This window comes from Oreochromis niloticus, linkage group LG7 (genome assembly GCF_001858045.2).
Source record: "Oreochromis niloticus isolate F11D_XX linkage group LG7, O_niloticus_UMD_NMBU, whole genome shotgun sequence".
Taxonomy (NCBI): Eukaryota; Metazoa; Chordata; class Actinopteri; order Cichliformes; family Cichlidae; genus Oreochromis; species Oreochromis niloticus.
Genome location: NC_031972.2, coordinates 19,048,226 through 19,075,421, shown reverse-complemented (window position 1 = coordinate 19,075,421; position 27,196 = coordinate 19,048,226). Strand labels below are relative to the sequence as shown.

The following is a 27,196-nucleotide window of genomic DNA, read 5'->3' as shown; positions in this document are numbered from 1 at the left end:
GTGTTGTGTTGTGTTGTACGTAGTGCCGACGTGGGACAGTTTTCAATTTCATTGTACTGTTGTACTATGTATGACTGTGCAATGACAATAAAGATCTTATCTCTCTTATGTTTTTGACAATGCACGCTTAATAACATGTTTGTCAAATATTTGGCCTTCCTTAGTAGGCTTTCAGGTCTGTGATTTATTTCACTTTGAAGTTAATCTGGCCTGTAATCAGCATTTTAAAGAAAGGTCTCTTAGTGTTTCCATCAAGGACTATTCATTTAAGCAGCCAAAATTGCTTTAATGCTGCTGGCTATTTCATTTTTTAAAGAACTGTGAGAATAATAAAAAACAGAGCTTGTAACGAGCCAGACTGCAGAAGGCAGCTCAAGGATGAACTTCAGATGATGATTCAAGACAATGGAATTTTTTCAAAGGCCTCTGTATCCGAAAACATAAACTTTTCTCTGTTCATAAACGTGCACACAGTGTACTCTTGGACATCCCTGTGGTAAAACACGTTGGTATTTGTGTAACAAAAGTTCTGAAAGAAGTTGATTAATGTAAAGAGAGATTTCATATTTTGGTTAAAGGAATAGAAGAAGATCACATGGATGTAGTGAAACATGCTGAGGGTTGGTGTGACAGAAAAGAATGCTAGGGTGAAGTGGAGCAGTGATCCAGAAAAGAAGTTCTGTATTTCTTCAGTGCATAAAGAGGAGTACATGCGTTTTTGAAGACACCTAGAGGAACCATTTGCCTGCTGTTACACTCAATTTTTGATGAATCAATGCCTCCATCATAAAATTACAGGTGTGAGTCCAATTATAACATCTCCTATTTGTCTTGTTATTATTTTGTATTTTAAATATCAGTCAGTTTAACCGCTTTCACTGTAAAATATCTATGCAAAAATCAATTTCATACTTGAAAAAAACTGCTGTGCTTTGTTCTATCGTGTGTAGGGGTCAATCAAAAAGGGCTTTTGCGGGTTAAGGGCCTAGAAATATCAAGGGAAGGGTTTGTGTGATTTCTGAAATCAAACGACAGGGGGCGATGTTGTGCTGGTTACGTCCCTCTGTGACGTAGGACGTAGTGAGCCGAGCCGATCCAGCCTCCACTCTGCCCTGTTCATTCTCAGGCCGGGTAGGACCCCAGCAACAACATTGCAATCGGTTAAACCTAAAGAAGATTCGGCTGTACAATCGCAAGCCATCCTTTGAGTAGACAACATTTTGTGGAAATTTCTCACCGTCACTGATCAGAAGACACTCCAAGTTGTTGAATCGGTGAGTTATACGTGCAGATAGCTCCGTGGGAGCTCCCGGTTCGCTCGTCTTCTCCGCTGCCCAGTTTTATTGTTGCTTTGTTCCTGGCAGCAGCCATTTTTAATCGTCTTGTCCTACATTCCCATCGCTGTATTCAGGCCGTTCAAAAAGCCAAGCGGGATTGGGAAAAAAATAAGCACAGGTCAGAGTATTTTATAGAGAATTTCCACAGAAAAGCCTGTATATCCCCAGTAATAAAAGCACCACTGTAGAAGCACTGAAAAAACACCGGTTGTAGTTTGTCATCCTCCACTGGAAGTTCTACGGGATTGCCGTTTCGCTAATTTTCCAACAAGCTGGCAGTGTCAAGGCTGTTAGCTGAGGCTAAGTTAGAGCAGTTGTTATGGGAAAAAGAAAACAGAAAAGCAGCAGTTTACATTTTTTGTGTGTGTCTTCGTCGTTTAACTGTGAAGTTAGATGACTCTACAGGACCCTCACTACGACCATTTGCTATATACATAACCATATTGGTTTAGCCAGCACTTAGCATATTTTGTCGCCGAGTAGTAGCCGCTACATCTTAGATCTTTGTTAACGTTTGTGTGACTTTCTTGCAATTTAACATACAGTCAGCCCGTCTTGATAAGTGTGTTAAACAGACCAGATACGTTCGATTTGTAGTCTAAACGATGGCATTAGCCTTTGACTTTCTTGTTTTTGTGCAGCATTCGCTGATGTCAGTTTTGTGCTGGAGAACTTAGCATGTATGCTAGCTTTAAAAAAATGAGAACTGTAACTCGGGTGAAACTAAAATTTTAAGTCCAAATTTTTGTTTTACGATTACATAATGCCCACTTTTATTGCTTGTGGTGTTTTCTTTGGGGTTTCTGGTGGATGTAGCCTTTTGAAATTCACAAAAGTCAAGGCGGAGCTAGCGTTAGCCGTCAAGGCGTTAGCTTACAGATCTCAATGTATTTTTAAAATTGGTTGTGTTTGGAGAGGTTGGTAGATTTTATGGGTTTTTTTGGTGCGAGCGACCATAATCGAGTGTATTGCATAACTAAATTTAGCTTGATAAACATATTTATGGCTACAAGTCTCTGTAAAACGCCTATGCGGAGCTTTTAACCGAACGGCCTCCACTGTGCTATGGATTGACGGGTGTTAGCTTCAAATGATATTTACTATTATTTAGATTTGCAAATACGATAATCCACTATCCGCTAATGGTTGAAACCTTAATTTCATTCACACATGAAAATACTCCTAGTATATACTAGTGCTCGTGTCCTATTACAAATCTATCAAGATGTATTTTGTTTTGATACTGTGTTATTCAAGACACTGAAAAATCTGCTCATGTAGCCATCATGAAAAAAGACGCTTCAACAAGCACAACAACAATAATTTTAACACTGGAAAAAAATTACATGAAACTGTTTAAATGAAGACAAAGGAGACATTTGTAACTGTGTTACAAGGTTGTGTATTGCTTAATCACACTGAAAAAGTAAGTCACCATAATACTATTTGTTTACATGTGTGGTTGAGTAGCCATATCTAGTTTTGTTGATGCTATGGCTTCTGTCAGCTTAACTTGATGTTTCTCACTAAAGTATCCTGTAAATTCAAATAGTTTCTGCAAACCTCCATCATTTGTTCAGAATAGTTCAACACTGAATAAAGAATAGATGGAAATGGAGTTTGAACTAGCCAGGAAAGAGAAGGAATTCTTGGCATTGCAACATTGTGACATTTGCTTCCTGTCAATATGGACATGCTTGAGTTTGATTTGAATGTAACATGTCAGATTATTTTTCTCAGGTTGTTTTGCATAAAACATTTTTTCTGTTACCCAAAGAGATATTTAGCAATACCGGCAATTATAATTAGGTTTCAAGACAACTGTTACTGAGATATTGGGACACAGTGCCACATGTATTTTTATATATTGAAAAAATTTTAAAAGCCAAGATGTTGCATACCAAAAGCAAGGTTCCTGGCTGTAATAATCATACTGGCTTACTGTTTTCAGTGTAAACTATTTCCTATTAATCATCAAAGTCCATCCATTTTCCTAGCTGCTGGTCCATTTCAGGGTTGTGGGGATAGTGGTTGAGCCCATCCCAGCTGTCACTGAGTGAAAGACCTGGTACACTCTGTACAGTTTGCCGGTTTAACATCAGGCTAACACATTAAAGACAGATAACCATTCTTCGTGCTTACATTTAAACCTGCAGCCATCATTCATGTCAGGACCTTACTGTGGTAAAGTGGCAATGTAGGCCTAAGTGCATAAAAGAAAAAAAAAAAAACATAGGGATGTGCTTAATAATTGGTGTCAGGTTGGATTTTTTTTTTTCCCCACTCAGTGTTTCTTGAAATTGATAATTTCTTGAAAGTTGGTGGCATTGTTTGGTTTTAGCACTAGATATTGACCTGGACATAATATCAGATATTCATTTAGTCTGCATTTCTTTCTTTCTTTTTCTTTTTCTTCTTTTTTTTTTTAAGCTCAAATATTGTGAGAGTAATTGATGTTTTTAAAGTTTGTAGTGTTTTGTATCACATGGTTAGTCCGGCCTTAATCTTTTGTTGGCTGATGTTTACCTGCAGAGGTTATTTGAAGACTGCATAAAGATGTTCTATGCATGCGTACTAAAACATAAGGTCTGTATGCCTTGATAGTGTTAATTTTTGTGTTTTTGGGGGGGGGGGGGTTACATGTCTTTTAAACCATATCCTCAATACATTTTCCTGCTATAGACGAGAGAAATGGCAATTTAAAAAATGTGCAGAAATTCACCAGGAAAAGAATGTTTAAAATCATGTGAAACAACACGTTGAGTTACAAAGCAGATTTGGATTGCTTCAGAAGAAATTTAGTATATCACGGTAAAAACTACACACATGGATTTCTTGTATTACCTTGTTTCATGATTCATATAGAAGCTTCTTTCAGCAGTTCCCTTATTCACAAGGGGTCATCACAGCAGATGGATCCACATATGCAGCTACTACCCAGGGATTTGTCTTCTCCTGGTCTTTCAGAATAGATGGCTGTATTGTGGTTCATGTTTATGTGATAAACCACTTGAATAATGTTGACTTGAGATAATATCTTAAGAAAATGATCCCAATAGGACAGTTTTGCAAGTATTTCCTGTCACCCAAAGACTTGGTCTTTGTAACACATGTGGTGTCTGAAGGGAGCATCTTTAAATTTGACAGTACAATATATATTGGATTGAAATTTGCAGTGAACATCTTGTTTCCATGGATTTTAGAACCTATCTACTGCATCCCTTCTGAGGTGCAGTTAAATTTATTTGTACAACTATTTCAGTCAATAACTGTTGTTGTCCCTGCCTCAGAGACATTGCTGACAATGTTCAGAGGTCAGACAGAGGGGAAAAACAAAACTCAAGTCGAAGTGAATGTCCACAATAGATGGTAATGTACAGGGGATATTTGCTTCAAAGAAAGAATAGCAGTAGTGGTTTCAAAATCATTTCATTTAGATAAAAATTTAAGCTACACAAAATGTATTTTTATGTGGTTAATTATACCTTTGGAGAAGTATTGCCATAAAGGCAAATACATAAACGTACTAATCTGTGTTGAGTCTAGCTGGAAAGTATAAAATTACTTCTAACACTTAAATAAATGAATTGCCATTTGTAGCCGTTTCATGTTGGTTAACACAGTTCACCATATGGGTATTATGGAATACTTTCATGGCCTCATTATTTATTGATATTGAAAACACAATTCACACCAAAATGTGTTGGTCTTTTGGTTCTTGGTAGGTTTTAGGTTATGAAACTGCTATATATGTGGTAAAGAGATGCATTAAAATAAAATCCTGACCCCTGGCACCCACACTGAGGGACACTGGTGACCTTGTTTCATTATGATGTCGGAGGCATTTTTGCTGCAATGGTTTGGGTTTCTTCTTCCCTCAGTGTGAATGGTCAGTGTAATTCAGTGGAAGTGTTGATGAAACATTCCTGTAGGGAGCCGTGGACCCATCCAGAGAGGATGTGATATCACTAAAGTGTTTCGATCACATGCTGTCAGCTTAATGGCTGTTTTGGTTTCGCACTTTGCTTACATGCCCTATTGACTTACTTGGAGTGTATTAACTGATATTAATATATAATATTTATATTATATTAACTTGTATATTGTTTACTCATGTGTATTATTCCTGTTAACATTTATCTTTTTTATTTACATGGGTATTTTGTAAACCAGTATTACATGTAGAATATCTCAGTTACAGTATGCTGTGTTTTATAGTTTTTGGTTTGGTCTGTATTGACAGATTAACACTGAATATTTACAAAGATGGTGAATTAACATTGTTTATTCTTGAGGTTTGGTTTTTCCTTGGGTGACTTCTGTACTAAGGTGGATATTTCATTTCCTCTTTTTAGAATCAGAAGGCACTGGGAAGAGGCGCAAAGAAAAATTTCCATACTAGATGACATTACATCGCAATGTCCGATCGTTTGGGGCAAATAACCAAGTCCAAGGATGGGAAAAGCAAGTATTCCTCACTCAGCCTATTTGATAAGTACAAGGGAAAATCAATAGAAACTCAGAAAAACACAGGTAAGGCTCATTTTGTTTCTCTTGTACTTTTTCTTCATCTGTTATCTAGTTTAAGCCCCTTTACTAATGTTGGTCCTACTTCTTTATCTACATGTTTTGTCTCCCAGTAGTTCCGCGACATGGCTTGCAGAGTCTTGGTAAAGTGGCCACAGCCCGGCGTATGCCCCCACCAGCTCATCTGCCGAGCTTGAAGTCTGAAAACAAAGGAAACGATCCCAACGTGATTATAGTGCCCAAAGACGGTACAGGATGGGCGAACAAGCAGGAACAACCCGATCAAAAGAAGTAAGGCGTGTTTTATAGACCCGCTCTCTCTGATTTAAAAAAAAAAAAAAAAAAAAAAATGTCAGTCAAGTAAATTAATTATGCTATAATATTTTTATATTTTCACGTAGTATCATTGCACTGGGAGTCAGACACCCTTTTTAGTTGATTACAGTGGCTGAAATGGAAATGTCCTTCCTGAAGTATCAACATTGACATTAAACTCTCATATTTTTCAGGGTTCAGTGTCAGGATAAAATAAGTTAAAGCTTTGATCTTGATAGAAGTCAGCTGTTCACCAGGAAGAAAGAGAAGCAGTTTAGAGGCTTTTGAGGGTTAATTTCTCACAGTTGTCTTTTTATTTTTCGTAGTTCTGTTGCATCAACACCACAGCTGCCGGAGTTGCAGCCGCCGCTGGCTTTGCAGAAATCTGTCTCCAATCTTCAGAAGTCCTCACCGGTAGCCAACCAGGAGGTGTGTATGAGTATACATATGCTTATAAATCTGCTTCAGTCATATATTTCTTGCAGATTTTCGTTAACACATTGATTGTGTTTAAATGTTTTGGGTTATTTGCTAATTGAGAGCTACTCATATACAAATGAGTGTCTAGTAGATATTCTAATGAAGACTAATAATGGCAGAAAAGCAAAGAATTATACCTTCTTTATGGAGGAAAGCTCACATTCCCAAGTTGAACAAGAGAGGTTGTTAATATTTAGGATAATTTCTCATTTGTGCCTCGAAGGTAGAGAAACTTCCATTAGGTCTGTGGGGATGGTGACTTTGGTTTCTTAATTTTCACAGAACACAAACACAAGTGGACCAAAGCAATGGGCCCAGCTAAATGGAAAGGCAGTAGAGCAAGATGGTGAGTCATTCATTAATTCAGAATAAAGTCTGTTTAAAATGAAATGTCACGCAGTTGGTGTTCAGTATGCTGTTCAGATTTCAAACCCCAGTTGAGAAAATGGCTTTCTGTTTGCTCAGCTCAGACAAGCATCTCTCTTAATGCCGTGTCTTTCAATATCTACATCAGGTTCAAGGGCCTCAAACCGACTTCAGCCCTTCTCTCACGAGGAATTTCCCACACTGAAGGCAGCTGGAGAACAGGACAGGGCTGGCAAGGAAAGAAGCGGCTTCGATCCGTCGTATGGGCCCGGACCAAGCCTCCGCCCCCAGAGTAAGTTCTGTTCTGTGCTTCACCTTCTTTAGTAATTGGTAGTCTCACAGATAAGATTTGCCTCCTGGAAGGCAAAGTATTACACTGGCAGACATTACTTTATTTAAGAAATGAAGGAAAGAGGGCAGTTTTTTCAGAGTTCCTATAACCTGCATTACATGCTTCTTGATGTAATTTACTTTCATAGTTTGCAAGCAAGCTGTCTTTCAGAGCAGAAATTTGACAACTTTCTTACTAACGACTACTGGCTCACACCACCCACCCTCACATTTGGCCATGATCTGTCCATGCAGGCTGGGAACTCGATAAAATATTTCTGATTTAAAAAAAAAAAAAAAAAAAAAAAAGTATTAACCAACTCTTTCACTTGTAATTAGTTCTTGAAATTACCACATTGAGTTGAGATGAAACAACATGGTCAGTGGATGTGTTTTTAAATTATAGTCATTGCTTGTTTTCAATTAAAGTTGTTACCTATTGCTATTTGACATTCAGTGCAGTTCCTAATTCCACGGGGATTTTGACATTTTATCAGTTTAGGTTGGTCCGGTCCTCTAATTTCCCCCCCCCTTTTCTTTTTTTACTTCTAGATGTGACAAGCTGGAGGGAAGGTGGTGGCAGGAACCTTCAGCCCTCATCCCTGACCCTTAGCCTGCCAGCAGATCCTGAGGGTAAGGCCACTGCCCTGGCTGAGACTGGCACCCCTCCAGCCTCGTCTCACCCCTCCTCCACCACAGTCACCACCTCATCTAGTACGGTGACGGCTCCGTCACCAGGCCCTGACCCCAAGGAGCCTTCCCTGCGACCTGCCCAGCCTGTCCGCAGAACAGCCGTCCCTACTGCATTGCAGTACCAGCTTCATCACACTTCAACTGCTGTCTACCATGACATGTTGCCTGCCTTTGTAAGTACTGTATGACTCATAACATTACAGGTCATTGTGGAAGAAAACAACATGGCCTGCTTTTAGATACAATCTAAAACAGAGTGTTTGGCATTTGCATGCCTGATATGATCGTCCTGTGTGGTGCTGCTGTTTTCAGATGTGCTCTAAAGAGACACGTGAAGCTACGGGTACAGACCATGTTCCCACCACCGTAGCAGCCCCCGCCCGTTTTGACAGCAAACCTACTTTTAGGCAGAGCTATGCCAAACCTGAGCTTGTAAAGTAAGTTCATTTTAAATATCCAAGTAGTTATCCATTTTTCAGCAGTTTGACATAGAGATCTGGGATACCTAGCAGTTGTTAATTTGCCACAATCTCATTGCAGTGGTGACGTAAGGAGAGAAAATCGCTTTGTCCGCGCTGCACCTCGACTTTCTTCGCAGCCTATCCGTAGACCTACTGACAGACCACTTCGCCCAGCCATTATTAATCCAGAGGATTTGAAGGATCTGGATGAGCTTGACAATGACTGTGAAGATGGATGGGCTGGTCAGTATATCTTAGACATGTTTAATGGTCCTTGACACTTTCTCACTGTGAGTTTCTTCTGTAGTTTGTGAATATCTTTCACCATTATATTTTTATGTGTGGAATGCTATATTTATTACTTTCTAGTATTCGTTGTTGGGGCCTTTCGTGGTTGGCCATAGACTTATACATGATCAGTCTGTTAATTTATCTTACAGAAGGTGATGAGTATTTCTCATCATTTTTGACCATTTTAACAAAAAAATAAATTTCACGGTAGATTTCACTGTGACTGCAAGCTTTAAATTGCAGTCACAGGGATCTTTTTCCTTTGGGAGAGGGTCACAATCTCATTAGTGGCCATTAAAATTTCTTATATGGAGGAAAAACCCTGGGGATGCATGATATGTCTGTGGCTTATAAGTAAGAAAAAAAATGTTAATGTTACTTTATTAAATGTGTAATGTGATCAAGAGATTTCAGTTAAAGGCTTGGAGTGGTGCTTTCTCTTTATCTTGTCATATCCTCAATGGTGCAGCATGTGTACTTTAGGGTAATGCTAATCTTCCTCACACAACACTGCGAACGGTCATGTGTATATTTCTCAAAGCAAAGCCACAGAGGACGCAGTCAGATGGGCTTTGTATGTACTATGAAAACCAAATACCAGCCCGGTAGAATTTGGCAATTGCTGATGAGATCCAGTTCCAACTGTGGATTTTTAATAACAGTTTTCTGGTTGACTGTTGTTAAATAAATGGGATGTCGGCCTACCTGTTTAGAGCAAATCAAGTGACTTATTCACCACAGTCTGACAGATAAATGGGGGAAAAAAGAGTTGCTTTAAACTGTGATTCAAAAGAACAGGTTGACTGTTCTTCACAATACAAATATGACCCAGGAGAAGAAACTGTTTGTCACAGCTAGCGTTACTTCACTCTATAAATACAGCCAGGACAGTATAGTTTAGACCTCACCCTGATTCACCACTGTGACTGACTGTTTTGTTTTCCCCCTGCCCACAGGACTTCATGAGGAGGTTGATTATAGTGAGAAGCTCAAATTTAGTGATGATGAAGAAGAACACTCTTCCAGTGACAAAAACAAGATCTGGTGAGAGCACGTCCCTAAAGGCTGCTTATTACTTTAAACACTCCAATTTTGTCTTTATTTAAAAATGTGTCTGGCTTTATTTTTCTTTATAGGGCTGACTGGGAGAGGGAGAGAGAGAACCAGCGGGACTGCCATTCCTCCCTTAGCTCGGGGGAGGCATCTTACCCACAAGAGGGTCCAGAAGAGAGTTACTCTTACCAGCATCACCACCACGAGCCTCCCAGGAAGACCAACGGCAAATATCTCTCCACAGACACCCAGGTAGCTATGCACAGGGCAGTGTTTTTCCATTTCAGCCCTCCTCTTTTGAGATTACTTACCTAAGATCAAATTATTATGATGATCACTGTTAAAACACACCGTTTTCTTTAATTCCTTTGTGACTGTGGAACGTTATAGAGACCCCACTATAGAGCATATGAATAGCTGTCTGCCTTTACATACCCTGAAGTGAGTCTGTCATTGGGAATTAGGAGATATGACCTTGCGGTAACCATAGTGATATGTCTAAGCACTTTTCACTTGCCAAGTTCTTTTGGTGTTTGTTAGTTGCAATTCATTGTAGAAAATCTGTCAAACCACCTATCTAAAATAAACTAAAGGTACCACAATATTAAAATATGTCTTACAATAAAAACAAAGCTTTTATTTGTTCCCAGGGTGACTGGTTATTTTAGCAAGAGCTACTATAGGATATGCAATTTAAGAAACAGGACAAGTGTCCTGTGACATACGGGTAACAGCGAGTTGCTAGTCCTTTTTTTTCCCCCCAAAATAAATTTAGAGTGAAATAAAATCTAACGGACCTCCTTACTTTAAAAAAAAGAAAAAAGAAAAAAAAAGTTTAATATTAATTTATTGGCCTGGACTAGTAAGGGATAATCTTCATCACTCAAGTTCCTCCCCTTTAACTCCTTTAGGTCCAACAGAGAAACCAAGGAGACCCACCTGCTGACCAGGATGATCACCAGCGGCAGTCTCAGGTACCAGCTAGGGCCAAGTATGTGTCGCCTGAGCTGTCTGAGGCTGTTGAGAGAGCCCGAAGGCGGCGGGAGGAGGAAGAGAGGCGTGCTCGTGAGGAACGTCTAGCAGCATGCGCTGAAAAGCTCAAAAAACTGGATGAAAAGTTTGGGAAGGCTGAAAGGCAGACATCAAGGACAGATGACAGCCAGAAGGAGGTAGAGGGAAAAGAAGTTCCACTGTCCCCAAGTCGGGAACAGAGTCGAGGCCACCATGATAACTGGCACTACAGCACAAAAGGTAAAAAAGAGTGCTCAGTCCTTTTTATTTTATATAAAATAGTGTTAAAAATGCACAAATGCAACTATTCAAGTGTGTTTTATCACGATGTGCAGATGGAAGTGAGTGTCCCTCGGACAATTCCCCTGGCCATAGTTACCGTGAAGAGTCTGGCTTCTCTACCTACCGTGGCAGTGAAGAAGATGGCCCAGAGCCCTCCTCACCATCAGGAGACTACAGTGGGCGTCAGCCATCCAAACCAGTGCCACCCCGCTTTCAAAAGCAACCACAACACCACCAGCAGCAGGTGAGCACCAGCTGATGCCAATAGCTTCAACTCCAAATTAAGGAGAACTCTGGTTTCATTGCACTGTTCTTAATAATATGGCCCATGGTCATGTTAACATTGCACTGTCCACCTTGGTTGTAGAGATTAGGGAAATGAGGAGCTGCACTAAAACATCTATAAATAATGTAACAAATGTGCGACAGTAGCCTTTGGTGTATATTCGGGTGAAAACCATAAACTCCCTGCAGCTTTACAGAGGCACAGATTAGCCATCTGGAACTTCTAGTGTTACCGCATTCGGGATCTCTTAGAGACGGCTTGCTTGCTGACCTTATTATGCTGCATTAGGCCGCTAATACACCTGGTCAGCCCAGGCAAGTACATCTTGTGTGTTGGAACTGGTCACCTTCATAAAGAACAGCCACTTTGATATTGACCATGATGGGGTTGTGCTAGAGAAGTGAAACTAGGATATTTAGAACGTTAGGTCTTAATTTCTTGAGAAGAGAACCTTCAGCATCTTCTTGGTTCATTCTAAAATATATGAGAATAAATGTACTTTAATTTTTTTATTATGAATGCTAAATGGTGAACAATATCCTGCTGACTTTGTTAGCTTAGCCTGGAAATGTCTTCAATTAGTTTGTCTCATTTTACACAGAACAGACGGTGTCCATTTTGCCCATTTATTGAATGTCTATTGTGTGGATTTTAAAGGAACAAATGTTCAAGATGCAGCATTGGCAGCAGTCAAGTCACCCTAATCCATCAGGGTCAAGCCACACTCAGCGGGGCTACTACCCTCCACATGTCCTCGGTTTTGATCCGCGCTGGATGATGATGCCACCTTTCATGGATCCCCGCATGACCCAGGGACGGTCTCCTGTTGACTACTACCCTGGTAATTACTATATCTGTATATACTTAAATGTATTAAATTTAAACAAATAACAGGTGGTTTGGCCAGACACATTTGTTTCGGTATAGACCGACTATACAGTCCATAATGGAAGGACAGACACACCTGAAATCATGTTTAACATATGTGATTGATTGATTTTCAGCAGGAATGGTAAAACCTATGATGCACCAAGATCACTTGAACAGTCCCGGTTCTGATGAGGGATGCCATCCAAACTTGCCTCAGGAGAGACGAGCGCCTTCCACTGAGCCTTACCCAGTGTGGAATCAAGATGGCTATCCCTTGCGTAGCTTTACTCCACCTTACCAGAGACAGCGTGAAAGCTCGGAAAGCGGACATCCTGATGACAGGTAAGTTTATTGCGTTAGAATTCTGCAGTCCTTAAATTAAGGCATGAGGCCCTCTTGTGTTTTAATCTGTAAAACTGAGCACTTTAATAATTCCTTTAAGTCTTCTGAATTGAGTGATTACTGAATTAAAGGATATGCTGACATTATTTTTAAGTATATAGAGAGGATTTTCTTATCAACACTGTAAAGTCCATTTTTTTAAATGGGATCTATGTTGTTAAGGGCAAGAGGCTCTGTTAATGGGCCTCTGTCTGTTTTTGTCATTCCTAATCTTTTTTTTATGTCTCCTCATATCCACAGAGGTGATATGGCCTCTTCCCAACAGGACTCCTATGAAGAGAGGGCCAGTGATTGTTTGTCCCACACTCAAGATGATCTTCCCCATCACAGTTATCAGAGCCGAGGTTCAGACAGAGAACAACATGACCAAGGCTTGCTCACCACGGCTCAGAACCTCTCTCAGAATTATTCAGATAGTGAATACCCAAAGCAAGAGTCGAGAGACAAGCATCTGAAAGATGGCCTTGAATCCCACGACGAGGCCTTAGATGGCTCCACAGACAACTGGAAAAGAGATTGTAGCCAGAAACAAGACGGAGGGGTTAACAGTGCCCAAAACCAGTGGTCTGAAGCCAGTTCCAGTTCAAGTAGTGTCAACCAGCCATCTGAGGCTAGTGGACGCACCTTGACACGCAGAACCGGGCCCATCAAGAAACCAGTTCTTAAGGCCCTCAAAGTGGAAGACAAGGAGAATGAAAAGCCTAAACCTGAGCCTGAGGAGAAGCCTGTCCCCTACCGCCTGGAGAAAGAAGTCCTTACTAACGTTTATGACTTGAAGAAAGACAACCAGCCTGCCAACAATAGGCGTTCCGCATCACCTGTGGTTGAAAAACAACCTGAAGAGAGGCAGCGCCAGTCTCCAGCTCCGTGTAAAATTGACAGACCTCTGAGCATCCACAGCGATGACTCTCCCAAGGAGAACACTTGGAGCAGTGCTAAGAGTCAGTCACTTAGAGATAGTCAGGAGAACCGAGAACCCCAGGCACCACGGCGCAATAACTGGATCTTCATTGATGAAGAACAGGCCTTTGGTGCAGTGAGGGGCACGGGTAGAGGCCGCAGTCGAGGCTTCCGGGAATTTAACTCCAGAGGTGGAACCCGTGGTGGCCGCGGTGGAGATAATCTCAGAGGTGTTTATAACAACAATAACAACAGCAGTGGCAGCAGCACTCAGCGAGCAGGCAGAGGTCGAGCACCACCCAGGGATCTAATCAAGGTGGAGGAGTTTCAGAGGGGCAAACCCCGTAGGCGAAATGTCAGTGAAACATTGAGTGAAGCCTCAGAGTATGAGGAACTTCCCAAGAGGCGTCGCCAGAAAGGATCTGAAAATGGAGAAGGCTATACAGAGTCTGGGGATGTCCGTAAAGCTGATAGAGACTCTTGGAGATCCAACAAGGTGTACACAGATGATCAGACTGCCCCAGATTCCAGAGAAAAGACCAAGGTCACCAGAGGCTTTGGAAATCGGGTGCTGCCTCCACGACTGAACACCACTGGTAGTTACAGTCGAAGCTTTGGAGGATCTAGAGATATTTCTACATGGAGGGGCCGTGGGCCTCAATTTAGCGGCAGCAGTAGTGGCTCGATGCAAGAAAATGGTTATGGTCCTGGAGCAGAGACTGCTTACTCCCGCAGACCCCCAGTTGAGCGTGACGCTCTCAAGTACACTCCTAAATTTACTGGCTCCTTCATGGAAAATGGAACAGAGGAGCGTGAAGGAGAATACTACTTTGACAGTGAGAACCCTGACAGACAGATTTTAAGGAGAAGGCGTCCTCCACGTCAAGACAAGCCTCCGCGCTTCCGTCGTCTACGACAAGAGCGCGAACCTGGCTCAAATCAGTGGACAAGTGATGAATACATAAACGGAGACTTTGCAAATCCCTGGCCAGGTCGCTCTAAAAGCACTGGCGATGATAACTGGCCCAGTGGCCACTACTCTGGACGCTCTAGCCAGCATGGCCAGACAGAGGAATGGGAGACGGGTTCAGACAACAGCGACTTTGGTGACTGGAGAGAGAAACGGAGTGGAAGTGGAGGCATTGCTACACAGGGCCATGGTGATATGCCCTCAGACTCTGGCCAGGAGCCAGGCTCCAGTGAGAAGAGGGAGCTTTCCAAGAGAAGCTTCTCTAGTCAGAGACCATTGGTGGAACGGCAGAACAGGAAAGGAGAACCATCACTGCTGGACGCAAGCAAGATGGTGCGTGCACCTGATAATCCCCCCACCTCCTCATCGAACAGGAGTGACAGCTGGCAGAACGGAGGCACTTCTTGTAAAAGGTGAGGTGAATAACTTACTGACCAGTCGCCTGTTATAGCTGCTTAGAAACCAACAACATTGTCCTTTGTTATTTGTATGATGATGACTATAATTTTGATTACAAGGACACCATTTTCAGTTACTCAATTTGGTTTATTTTGAAAAAACACACACACACACAATTTAAGCACTTTTTCTATGCCCTGTTTACAGCAGGAGTCCAGATGAGTCAGGCTCTGTATACAGCATAGAGCAGCTGCCAGAAGAGAGGGAGCCCATTGAGCCCACTGGGAAGAAATTAGACAAGGAGCTGAAGCCAGGACCTGTCAAAACAGACATCGCTGAACCGCTGTCCCCATATGAGCTCAGCAGCTACCCAAGTGAGTCCAACTTTCTTTCACATCTTTATGGAACCAATAGGAAATGCACTCCGATGGAAATTAAGTGTTGGCAATGGTGTATTTTTAGTGTTAAAAATACTGTAAAAATGTGTATTTGCTTTCATTCATTCCTCTAATCCCCTTGAATCTTGTTTGTGTTATGTGATTTTGTTTTTCTTAACATGTGTGGAATCAGACAAACTTGTTTAAAAATTAAGTTGCACAGCTGCAGAACAGCAACTCCTGTGTTCTGCAAGGTGAAGTTCATGTCTGTTAATATAGATTGAGAACTAAACACTCAGATAATGTGTTAGAGGTGTGAGGCCTACAAGTAGTACTCTGTGCTCTTGTCCCGACAAGCTGAAAAGCCAGTAAATAACTTTTTATGGCAGTGTCCCCACAGCAGTAGGACAATCCTGTTAGCACGCAACCCAGCTAACGTGGCTAACATGATAATTAACTTTGATGTCATGCCCACAGGCCAAAGCTATGTGGAAAATTTAATGCTGAGGGATAACCATGGGTGGTGGAAACAGATTTGCAAGCAATAAAGAAGTTCTGGTGTGGGCTACTTTTTTTTTTTGTCTCACTTCAGTGCAAGCTAAACCCAGCTGGCTTGCTGTTTGCTGTTGACGTCTGTTCTTTTCTCTCTCACTCTGTGTGTTCACATATACTATATTTTATATACAAATTTCTACCCCTCAGCCGTAAAAGGCGCCATTACCATGCTGGTGTAGGCGGTGATGACACAAGTTTCTGAAAGCGATAACTTGAGAACAAGGAAACACAGGATTTTAAAATAGAGATTGACAGTCTCGTGACTTTCGCGCATTGCTTTGTTGGTACCCGTGGCAACAAAATCAAAACACTGCATCAAGCGGTAGTATTTCCAGCACCGGTAATCATTAATTCTGCTGTTTTAATCCCTACTTGCATTTTATTTGCCCCAAAAACAGTTATGTACAAAACGACGGAGAACACGGCAGGTCCGTACAAAGACAGACTTGACGAAAAGGCAAAAAAAAAAAAAGGACGAGGAAAAAATCAAAGGAGTGAAAGGGTTAGACCCATACGAGCATACAGAGTGGCGTAAGGACATTAGCGTGCTGCCCAACTTTCATCAGGGACATATTTATTATTATATGGTCCTAAGTGTGAGTGCATACACTCACAAGATGTTTATTAACTTCAGATCCCTGCAACAAGCCCAGGTCCAGTTTACTTTGGTGATTTGGACTATTCCATTTCACAGCTGTTGTTACATTTTTTTTCCTTTGCGTTGGCCTGTACAGGAGATAATCTACTTGTCGTTTCAGGTTGTAGTATTACACAACATTTTCAGATCTAATAGAAATAAAATGAGTGTTTGGTAATTCATTCAATTTATTGTCTTTATTTATAACTGGCATTATTGTTTCATTCTATTATAGAATCTTACAAGAAAGAGGCAAAATTGTATTCCATTATGCTTTATTAGCTGCTTCGGTAAGAAACAAATCAACGATGCAAAAAAAAAAATAAAAAATTGCAAAACAGCATACTGGAAAACAGTTATTCATCACTTGATTGCTTCAATACAACCCTTGGGCACATATATGCGGGATGTTTCGTGGCTGTTTTGATATTGCTCTCTTAACCGATCAAATCTCGCTGTGGTAGCAGCTTTTAAACTCAGTATGACCCAGGTTGACAGAGGGTGCCCAGTCTGGATCGCATTCCAGCATTTTGTAGGCTGGTTTTTCTACAAAACACAACAAACATTAGCCCGCAAAGCCACAGTGAACAAAGCAGCATAGCGCAACGAATTCAATTCAAATCAATATAAGACTTATTTGTAACCTACATCAACAATTATGTTATGGTAAATTACGTAATAACTACAACAGAAGACTTACCTTTGTGGAAATGCTTGAAGCAGACTAACATGTGAGCTGGAGTGTTCTGAAACGTTATATTTGGTCTTCGAATGGCTGCAGTCCAGGCCATCCGTCGGCTCTTTGTTACTTCGGAAACATGGCTTGAACAATTTCTCTTCCACGACGTGATCCGATAAAAACCGATCTCTTTACCCGTCGGCTTCCCGTGGCTGTCATGCGACTGGCTATTGCAGTTAATAGTACAACAGCTTCTTGCCATTTTTTGTTTCTTTTTATCGCTGTGTGACTGTTTTCATGTGAAAGCCTGCATGCGCTAGTACCGCTTGCCACTCGTTCCCAGAATCCTTTGCGGTTTTACCCTGGAATGACGTCACATTTTCAATCTCTATTGATACCATAGGTGTGTCTCATAAAACAAAAAAAGCTTGAGTGACCTTGAACTCAAGGTCAGAGGTCAGATCTTCTGAAAATCACCTAGGAATTTCAAATGTTATACCATAGATGTATCTGATAGGAGGCTGAATTGTAGCTCTATAAGGCCGCCAGTATTTTTCCTTTCTTGTTTTCAGACAACAGAATAACTATGATTTTTTTTTTTTTCTAGGTGCAGTGAGAATACCATTAATTTATTTTGAAATAGTAAAATTAATTGAAAGGTCTCATATTTTAAGGTTTAAACTGTTGGGAGAAAGTCTTTAGCAGCTGTACATTTTACGTTAGATAATTTAATTCAGGGTAAAATGTATTAATGGAGCATTTTACACAGGTACAGATACAATTCAGCACTGAAGCTTTTACTTGAGCACTCATGATTTTTCCTCTGACAAATACTTTGTTTTGTAGTTGAAGGAGACGCAGGGGGACCAGTTTCAAATCCAGATGGATACCAGGATGCCTTGTCAAAAAAGCAAAGACGTCCACAGGAAGATGACAGGAGGCGGAAAGAACAAGGGGCAGCTGTAAGTTTAACATACACCAAATTCTAAATACTCAAGAAATATTATTAGTTTGTTTTGTTTGTTTGTTTTTTTTTTTAGTAAAAATGTCCCTCCTAAAATGTGTTTAATTCAGAAAGTCGTTGTTATGACACTGTTGGCCCAATATGTGAACTGCAGTCAAGTGTCCTATTGCTCCCTTTATGAGTCCTGCAATGGTTGGTTGTTAATGCTCTTTAGTCCTCAGTCACCAATCAGTGAGCAGTTGGCAGATGTTTTCAGGAAAGTCGCTGTCTATTATGCAAAGTACTGCTGACCATGGCAATCTCCTTGTGAATTGAAGCGAGATCGATCAACTGTAGACCAGACAACAAACGACGGAGGCCCCAGAAAAGTGCAATCAAACGATGAGTTTATTGACAACGGAGAACAACCGTCAGCATATGGCTTATTTGCTCTGACAAAAATACACTGAGTTCTGGTTTTATAGCATAGAGGATCACACCCCCACATACACGTCAATACAGGTCAAAAATACATTATGTCCAGTCATTGTTTACAGACAAGGGTACATCTTGTACATCTCTAATAACTATGAACAGACATATAACTTCTCTTTTTGATAACACCTTCCTTTTAAGGTAATAACTTCAAGCTTCAGGGCCTCTAAGGGCTAATAATGGACCCTCGTCCTCAATCACTAAGTAGACTGAATTGGCGCAGGTCTCAAATAAGAAGCAGAAGACACTTGGGCCTTCGCTCAGGCCTGCTACTAGATTTATGCGTATTGTAAGCATGCATGCAATTAACCTGCTATGTTCTCATCTTCCCTCAACATGTATCACCTGGACACTCTCACCAGTGAAGCTTAAAACCCTCTTGGATAGAACATCAACTCTAAACAAGCACAGTTATGCATTGTGTATAGAATGAACTCAACCTGTGAATAGAATGAATGTGATGACAAACATATTCAATGCAATATGAACCCTGTACACAATATTACTGATAAAATAATACTGTAGAACATGTTATTAATGCATTTATCATAAGGCAGAGTATATGGCAGCAATAAAAGAATCTCTAAATCCCAACAGAATTCACAAGGTTTTTGGGCAGGCTGATTTTTTTTGCCACATATTTTACCTGGCAGCAGCCAGTTAAGCTACTTCACACCCCACTGAGAAATATACCTTTTTCCCCAGGTGACTGGTCGCCAAGGGTTAGCTGACCGATGTGATATTATCTACCTAGAATGGTATAATACAGTCTTGACGGGGTTTACATGAGCAAATCAGTTCAGCAATTCAACTAAACCCTTGCTTGTAAATTGGCACGCCTCCTGCTTTCAAACAACTTTGCCAAAAAATGCTACAAACTAATCGTCACATTCATGCATTGTTGGAGTTGGAGCAAGCTGGCAAGCTTACTTAATTGTTAAGTGATACAGCAATGACCTTCTGATAATACTGTTCGAGTCCAAGCTCCTTCTGCATTGGCAAAGCCTCTTGTCTTTCCAGCTTGCTGCAGCATGCTCGTTTGTTTCTCTACAAGATGTGAATCCTGAAAAGTGATTCAGTTGTCATTCTACACATATACAGCTTATTTTTTCCATTACTATTAGATTAGTAATGGAAGTATATTAGATATATGAGTTTAAAAACTGAGTGTGTGCACTCTGTCCTCTCTGAGAAAGGATGACTCGCAGATGGGCCAAGGAGAATTATGGGATAGCGATTAACCCCTCTATCATGACCTTCTGGTAGTTGACTTAAATCACACAGCAACTTCGTGTTTAACGTTGTTGTGAACAGTTTTATTAAGATGCTCTGTTGGCTGCCATGCTGTCAGTTTTTGTTGCGTCTTTTCTTCCATATAATTGTCTCTGACTGACTGACCGCTGAACATGTGCTAAAATTTTAAAGTAATTCAACCCTTACTTTAACATGTCCAAACAAAACAAACAGGCACAAATACATGGCATTGCTACTCTTTTCGGATTACACAGTAGATACCTAGTTCAATAAGTGCTGGCTGTGATGCCTGGACTCTGATCTCTGGGAAGGTGGCTGCACTGATCCCTTAATTACACTTTAAAGAATTAACTCATTACATCAGACATTGGCATGTGAAGAAGCGAGGGAATGTGTAATTTTTTATTTATTTATTTTTATCCCTCAAGTGTAAAAAAATGATGGCATAGGAATTTCACATGTGTACCATTTACCAAAACTCTGGGACAAGTTAAAATCTCAGCAATGACTCGAGGAAGTGATCTAGGATTTTCACATTTATAACTCAGGTGCATGTACAAGGAAGCTGAGGGGGGTAGCACTGGAGGCCGGCAGTATTTTCTAGGATATATCACATTATATTTACACAAAAGTGTTCATTGCATTTAGTTGTTTGCCATTTTTACACAGCCAACCTTGAAGCTTTTTCATTTAACCATCTTAGGTACCAGTGAAAAACAGGACAGTCACTTCCAAGATGCCACCACGCTTTGCCAAAAAGCAGGGAAGCATGAGCATTGAACAACCCGAGGAAGGAATTTCTTCTAACAATCTGGGAACTGAAATCTGGGAGACCAACAGCTCAGGTATTGTTATTTATTTAATTTTTGGTCAATGCTTCATTGAGATATGCATTTTGTTATATTAAACATTTACCTTTAGCCTCGACACACTGACAGCACATACAGTCAGGCCCATGAGTTTTTGGGCAATTACATTTTTTGAAAGGTTACCTTTGTTCACCATCACAGTGAACTTAAACAATGAAGGCATGCTTTAATAAGTGCAGACTTCTATATTTAATTTTAGGGCTTTAACAAACGTTTTGCACCAACTTAAAGTAATTTTACTCTCCCCTTTCCAGGGACTCAAAATTAACTGAAATTAACTGACGAGTCCTTTCATAGCTTGTGGTGAAGCCTGGGCACTCGTTACTCCATGAGAAATTAATCATTTAATCTAACCTACATATAGAACAAGAGCAATGTAGTATTATTCCCAGTATTTATGGCAATCTATGACTTTCAGTAAAGTCCATAAAGAACAGATGTTGTAATATGAATATGCATAATATGAAAGCTTGAGTTTTTTGTGAACATTTTGTTTTTCAAATGATCGCATTCTTCATTAATAATGGTGAGGTTTGTGTATCTGTTTAAGCTCTTTCAGTGCAGTCTTCAGGGGGAGATTCATGGACCAAACAGGTGTCTTACACTGGGAGTGAGCCCAACTCTGAGGTAGTGTGATGCAGCTGCTACTAAACTGCATGTTTTGTGGGGTTTTTTGTTTGTTTTTGTTTTAAATCTCATTTTAACTTTTTTTCACATTTTCAGTGTTGTTCTAGTATTACTTTGAAAAACATAGACAGACTTGTAACATTGCATGTTTTGGGACAGGACTCTGATGCGGGCCCAGAACAAAACAAAGAGCAGCACAAACCAGGGCCCATCGGAAATGAACGCTCCCTGAAGCACCGGAAGGGCTCAGAAGGTGTTGATAGGCTGGAAGGTGGCCCTATCACACCAGTCAATGGTGTGGACCTCCATGTGGACACTGTGCTGCCTGTCCCACCCATTGAGTTTGGTGTCAGTGCCAAAGATTCAGATTTCAGCCTGCCGCCGGGTTCTACCCCAGTACCCGTGTCCAATCCTGTGAACAAGCTTCAGGACGTAAGTGACTTACTGTACTTTATAGAAATTAATGAAACGAGCTGTAATACATCTGAAACCATTAATGGAATAGTGTCCTATTTGAAAATAAGAAAGTTGATTTGTAAGTATTTATAATCTTCTTTGTCCTCAAACAGACGGCTTTGAATCAGAGTATCCCCATTCTGCGCTCCAACCACCTGCAGCCTGGCATCAACCTCAACCCCATCTCCTTTCCCTCTGCTGATCTCACCCTCAAGGTATTTAAATCACAATCCAATGTCAGATAGTTTTTGTTTTTTTAGATGTATAACTTAGAAAGAATGGTACACCTGTTGATTTGTGGTGCTTTTAGTAGGAAACATTAGAAAAACTCTGATTTGAAATGTGCAGCTCAGTTATAAATGTTTGTGTCTCTGCAGATGGAGTCAGCACGCAAGGCGTGGGAGAACTCCCAGTCTCTTCCTGAGCAGGGCTCTCCTGGTGGCAGCGCTTCAGGTGCTCAGCCTCCCTGCAGTGCCGGCTCATCCACTGGTGTCAGTTACAGCTCGTTTGGAGGCGTTTCCATGCCACCAATGCCCGTTGCATCGGTAGCACCTTCCATGTCCATGCAAGGTAAAACTACATTTTGTTTCTTGAGTTTGATGAAGGATTTATCTTAGAGGAGGAAATGAAAGTTTGTTTGGGTTTTGCCCCTGATGCAGGTAATCATATTCCCCCGCTGTATCTGGATGGTCACGTCTTTCCAAGCCAGCCACGCCTCGTACCACCCACCATGACCCAGCAGCAGACTTACCAACAGGTAACACACACACACACACACACACACACACACACACACACACACAAATACAGGCTTGCTTGTGTACCAGCAAATCGTCATGATGCTGCATGTGCTCACTCATTCAGGCGGCTGCAGCCCAGCAGATTCCCATTTCTTTACACACGTCTCTTCAGGCTCAGGCTCAGTTGGGGCTTCGGGGTGGTCTGCCTGTTTCTCAGTCCCAAGAGATGTTCAGCTCCATTCCCCCCTTCAGGTACTGCTTGCTTAAAGAATTTCCATATTGCTTCACTTCATTTATTTAGAAAGCAGATAAAATCTTTTTGAGAGGTTTTTTTTAAAAAAACAAAAAACAAAAAACTTTTTCCTTTTGCTCATTGTGTTGCTCTTCTTTTCTTTTCCTTCCTTTTTCAGGTCCCAGGTTTACATGCACCCCAACTTGTCACAGCCCAGCCCCATGGTACTGTCAGGTGGAGCCCCTCTCAAGGGCCCATACTCAGCTTTCCCTGGCATGCAACCATCAGACATGGTTAAACCCCAGTCAGGCTCACACTACCAGCCTATGAATGGCAGCCAGCAGCTAGTCTATGATAGCCAGATGAACCAAGGGCCTGGCATGGGCTCTTCACAGTTAATGGACTCTCAGCTCATTCAGGTTTGTGGGCTGATGCTGCTCAGGACTAAAATATTCATTTTGACGTATAAGAGGATTTTAAAATTGTACATAGTGTTTGTTTTAGCCTAACAAATATAAGCCGTCATATAAATGGCATTATATATTAAATGCTTACAATCAATTCTTCATTCTCACCAGGTCACTATGCCCCTGCCTGGCTCTCAGCTGCGTTATGGTTCAGCTCAACAACACCTCATCCTCCCGCAGTCCATCCAGTTGCAGCAGGGACAGAACTTGTCAGTGGGAGCCCCACGCCGAATGCTACCACCAGGGTCGCAGGCAGCTGTCATGACTGGCAGCAGAGAGGTGAGCCTTACTGGCTTCATGTTACTCAACTTTCCATCCATCAGATATCTCACCACTGGTGTGCCATTTTTACCTGTTACACCCCTGACCAATACTGAAATTCCACTACAGTTGTCTGACAGTGTACCTCTGTGTGTCTCTCCACTCTCAGGGCTCACAGATGGAAATGAAAGGTTTTCAGTTCTCTGAGAAGCCCAATCATTCCCCAGGCATATCTGGAGGTTCTTACAGGTCAGTGGAAATAATTTGAGGAAGGTAGTAGAAGTTAGTTATGTAGATCTTTTTATCACTCCAAATGTACTCCACTGTGTAACAGTGCACATTTGGCTAATTCATTTGTAATATTATTATTATTATTATTTTTTATATCAGACCTGGCTCTGCTAGCCCCAGCGGGAAGCCCTCTGGTCCTGGGGGACCTGTAGGCCCTCTGCCTACACATTTTGCTCAGCAGGTATGGATTTTCACCTTAAAATACTACCATTTATTTTTTTTAATATGACCACTGTTTTAAAAGTGGGACGCACTATACATGATTAGTTAAATGCACCATTATGCAATTAGAATATAGTATACTGTAAAAAACCCCCTTTCCATTACCTTGGTTTCTGCTCATACAGAGTACTAAGTACTAGTAAGCTCTACACTTTACTTTAAAGAAGAGATGGGGAATCATTCTTGTTTTTACATACGGTATCAATTTCAAAGTCATAGGAGTTTGAAATTCATACCGTATGTATATTTACTAGGAGCACTGGCAGCCCCCGGTATTTTATGTCTAAGACAGCATCAGGCTTGGATTTGAACGTTATTCAAGTAAACTGTCACAGGTAAATACAAATACAAGAATATGCACTTACTCACTTGGGGTTTATTATTTTAAATAAATAACAGCAGGACCAAGATTTTTTTAATTTTTTTTTTTAAAGGTATTTGTTACTGGTCTCATTTCTGCTCAGTGTGTGTCTTTGATGCCGCCGTTGATACTGCTGCCAATATCATATCCTAATATAGGATCGCTACATCCCTTAGCCTGAACATCAGTATTTGGAATCTAAAAGTCAAGTCTAAAAATGTGTTAAGGAATTCAGCACTTGCTAATTATTTGCATCTCATTTATTTCCCAACCCTTCACCTGCTTTTCCTCCTGTTGTTTCCTCTGTGACCAATAGGTCCCTACTGCTCAGGGCAGCATGGTGATGCACATGCGGCCCCCCACCACAGGCCCCTTCCCCAACCCTATTCAGAGACCTGTTATGCAGGTCAATAAGCCCGTCATCATCCGTTCCCCCCTTACCCCAATCCTGGCCGTGACCCTCCCCACTCCACCCCTCCTTCAGCTTCTGAGCCCCCGGTCAAAGGGCCAGAGGATGGCATGAAGGTGAGCCACCCACTGTAAATATAGGTAATTTAATTTAATTCATTTTATTTTTCTCTTATTTTGAAATGCTTTTCATGTTCACTGTTGTGTGATTTGACTTAAAAATGTAACATTTTTTTGTGTAATTCATTTTCAGTAATGTGAGACTTTTATGGTGCTACATAAAACACTTGTTGGTGCATATATGTAAGACTTACCAGGCACTGCTGTTGCTTTAATAAGTCCTGTCTTTTTTGTACAGAATAAAACAATAAGAGATGTACGCAAGGCAGTGGGAGAGGGCAAAACACCGTCCGGGGGCATGACCAGCAAACTCCAGGAGCCCCTACCTTCCACAGGCCAAGCCAAACCAGCACGCACTGGAGCCATCAAACCCCAGGCTGTCAAAGTAGAAGAGGGCAAGGCGTAATAATGGACCTTAAAATCCTCATCACCACCAAGCCTGCCAACACAAAGCTCATTGACCAGTGTCAGCCTTTTTAAAACCCACCTTACCCCCAAGGCTCCAAGGCCCGGGGCCTGCAGGCAGACAACATAATGAATTGCCCCCTCTTGAACTTTCAGAACTGGACACTGTTATTTCACATCACGTATAGAGATATATAAATATATATAAATATATGCATAAACACAGTCTTTTAAACAGATCTCTTCAAGGTCCTCTTTAATTTATTATTAGTCACTTTTAAGGGGATATTGGTAAGGAGAAAAGACATTTTGTTTTTGTGTGTGCATTTTCTCTGAAGTGGGGGAAGAGGAAAATGGCCAGCTCACATGGTTCATTTTCCATACCGTTTTGCCAAACTGTAATTACTCCCTGTTTATGGACTGCATCCCTTAAAGACCCGACAGAAACTTCATACAACTGAGAAACAAAGTCTGTTAACTTTTTTTTTTTTTTTTTCTTTGTTAAAGCAAATTTGAAATGCAGTGGGGCACTTTTTGTTTTTCTTTGGTATTTTTTCTGGTAAATAAAGTCACAACCCAGACATCCATACTAATGCTAAAAGACTTATTTCATTAACCCAGGAAAAAAATAAAACACAATTGTTGGACATCATGCATGTCAAACATAGCAGAAGTCAAGTGGATCACCTCAGAAATGCGTCTTTTTTGGGCTACTTAACCCAACACATGAACTGCGTAAAAACTGCTTAGATTCTTAGAAACTCTTTTTTTCTTTAAACTGTTCTTTGCTTTTAGATTCTGTTGATCACTCTGTATGTAAATTGAAAGGAGAAAAAAAAGAGATGGACGTTTTACCAAAATTATGTTGCTTCCATGGGAACTTCACTGGCATCGACGGCGTGTGCATGTGATGTGTTGAATGTGTGTAAACTTGCAGGACATCTACCTAGAAGCTAGCAACATTTCACAAAGACTGTACCTGAACTCGGCATTTATTATGCTGATGTGTGCTCTGTGTGCGTGCGGGGGTGTGTGTCTGGATTTTGATTGACCACGCTGAAAATTTGTGGGCTCATTGTGAAGTTTTGGAGGGCTGAGAGGTGGGCATTCACAGTTGCTGTAAAAGGACCCTCAGACAGCCGATTGAAATGTTTGCTTTCTTATCGCTTTGCTTGGGCCGTAATGAAATCAAACTGTGTTAATGAACATGTGATGTAAGCGATTTTTCTTTTTTCCTTCTTTAACATCCATTAGTGTTTGTTTTGTTTTTTTTTCTTTTTCTTTAGGGCTCCTGAAAGACTTTCATATTGTTCAGATCCCATTTCAAAATCAGTGAGGGGAGTTATTGAAAAAAAAAAAAATCTCATCACTATTTGATAATTCAAAATCTGGTTTCTGAGGTGGCACTAGCAATAAATGCAGCCTAACTATAATCACAATCAGGGTCCAATTAATTTTTTTTCCTCCGTTAGAAGCTTATTATCACGAACGAGGAGCGTTTGCTTGTTAAACTCAAATCCACCCAGTGTTTTTTCTTTTTCTTTTTTTTTTTTTTTTTTTTGTGCGAGCACAGCAGTTCCAGCAGACTACGAAGGACTTTAAAAAAAAAAACAAAAAAAACAACAAACAAAAAAAGTGTGTTCTGTTTGAAAATGTGAAGCTGATGGAATCATTTATTTTTGTTCGTCTTCTGTTTTTGTAACGGGCGCTCACTTTGAAACTCACGACGCCCCTGCCATAACTGTTACTGCTTACTATAATGCTCCATGACACTACAAATGTTTATCTTTACGACAGTGTTTCACTGCTATATGTGTATACGCA

General features: G+C 40.9%; 1 protein-coding gene across 5 annotated transcripts; it reads left to right on the top strand.

Annotated features, from left to right (window-relative positions):
* Positions 1-1,100: 1,100 nt before the first annotated feature.
* prrc2b (proline-rich coiled-coil 2B) lies at positions 1,101-27,196 on the top strand. 5 transcript variants are annotated; one of them, XM_005459473.4, is made up of 31 exons: positions 1,101-1,274; positions 5,693-5,870; positions 5,978-6,155; positions 6,506-6,608; positions 6,942-7,005; positions 7,174-7,317; positions 7,908-8,221; positions 8,361-8,485; positions 8,589-8,752; positions 9,757-9,844; positions 9,937-10,105; positions 10,765-11,104; positions 11,200-11,390; positions 12,090-12,273; positions 12,437-12,644; positions 12,945-14,987; positions 15,181-15,347; positions 18,068-18,183; positions 20,617-20,758; positions 21,333-21,409; positions 21,569-21,841; positions 21,979-22,080; positions 22,243-22,435; positions 22,525-22,622; positions 22,730-22,857; positions 23,016-23,256; positions 23,416-23,583; positions 23,735-23,814; positions 23,956-24,037; positions 24,756-24,964; positions 25,206-27,196. In XM_005459473.4, exons 2-30 carry the CDS (start codon positions 5,756-5,758, stop codon positions 24,960-24,962), a joined length of 6,504 nt encoding a protein of 2,167 aa, XP_005459530.2. In that variant the 5' UTR covers positions 1,101-1,274; positions 5,693-5,755; the 3' UTR covers positions 24,963-24,964; positions 25,206-27,196. The 5 variants fall into 5 exon arrangements, with proteins under 5 accessions (XP_005459530.2, XP_019216575.1, XP_019216576.1 ...); XM_019361030.2 differs by having other exon boundaries at positions 5,981-6,155; positions 24,756-24,988; positions 25,206-27,099; XM_019361031.2 differs by having other exon boundaries at positions 12,440-12,644; positions 24,756-24,988; positions 25,206-27,099.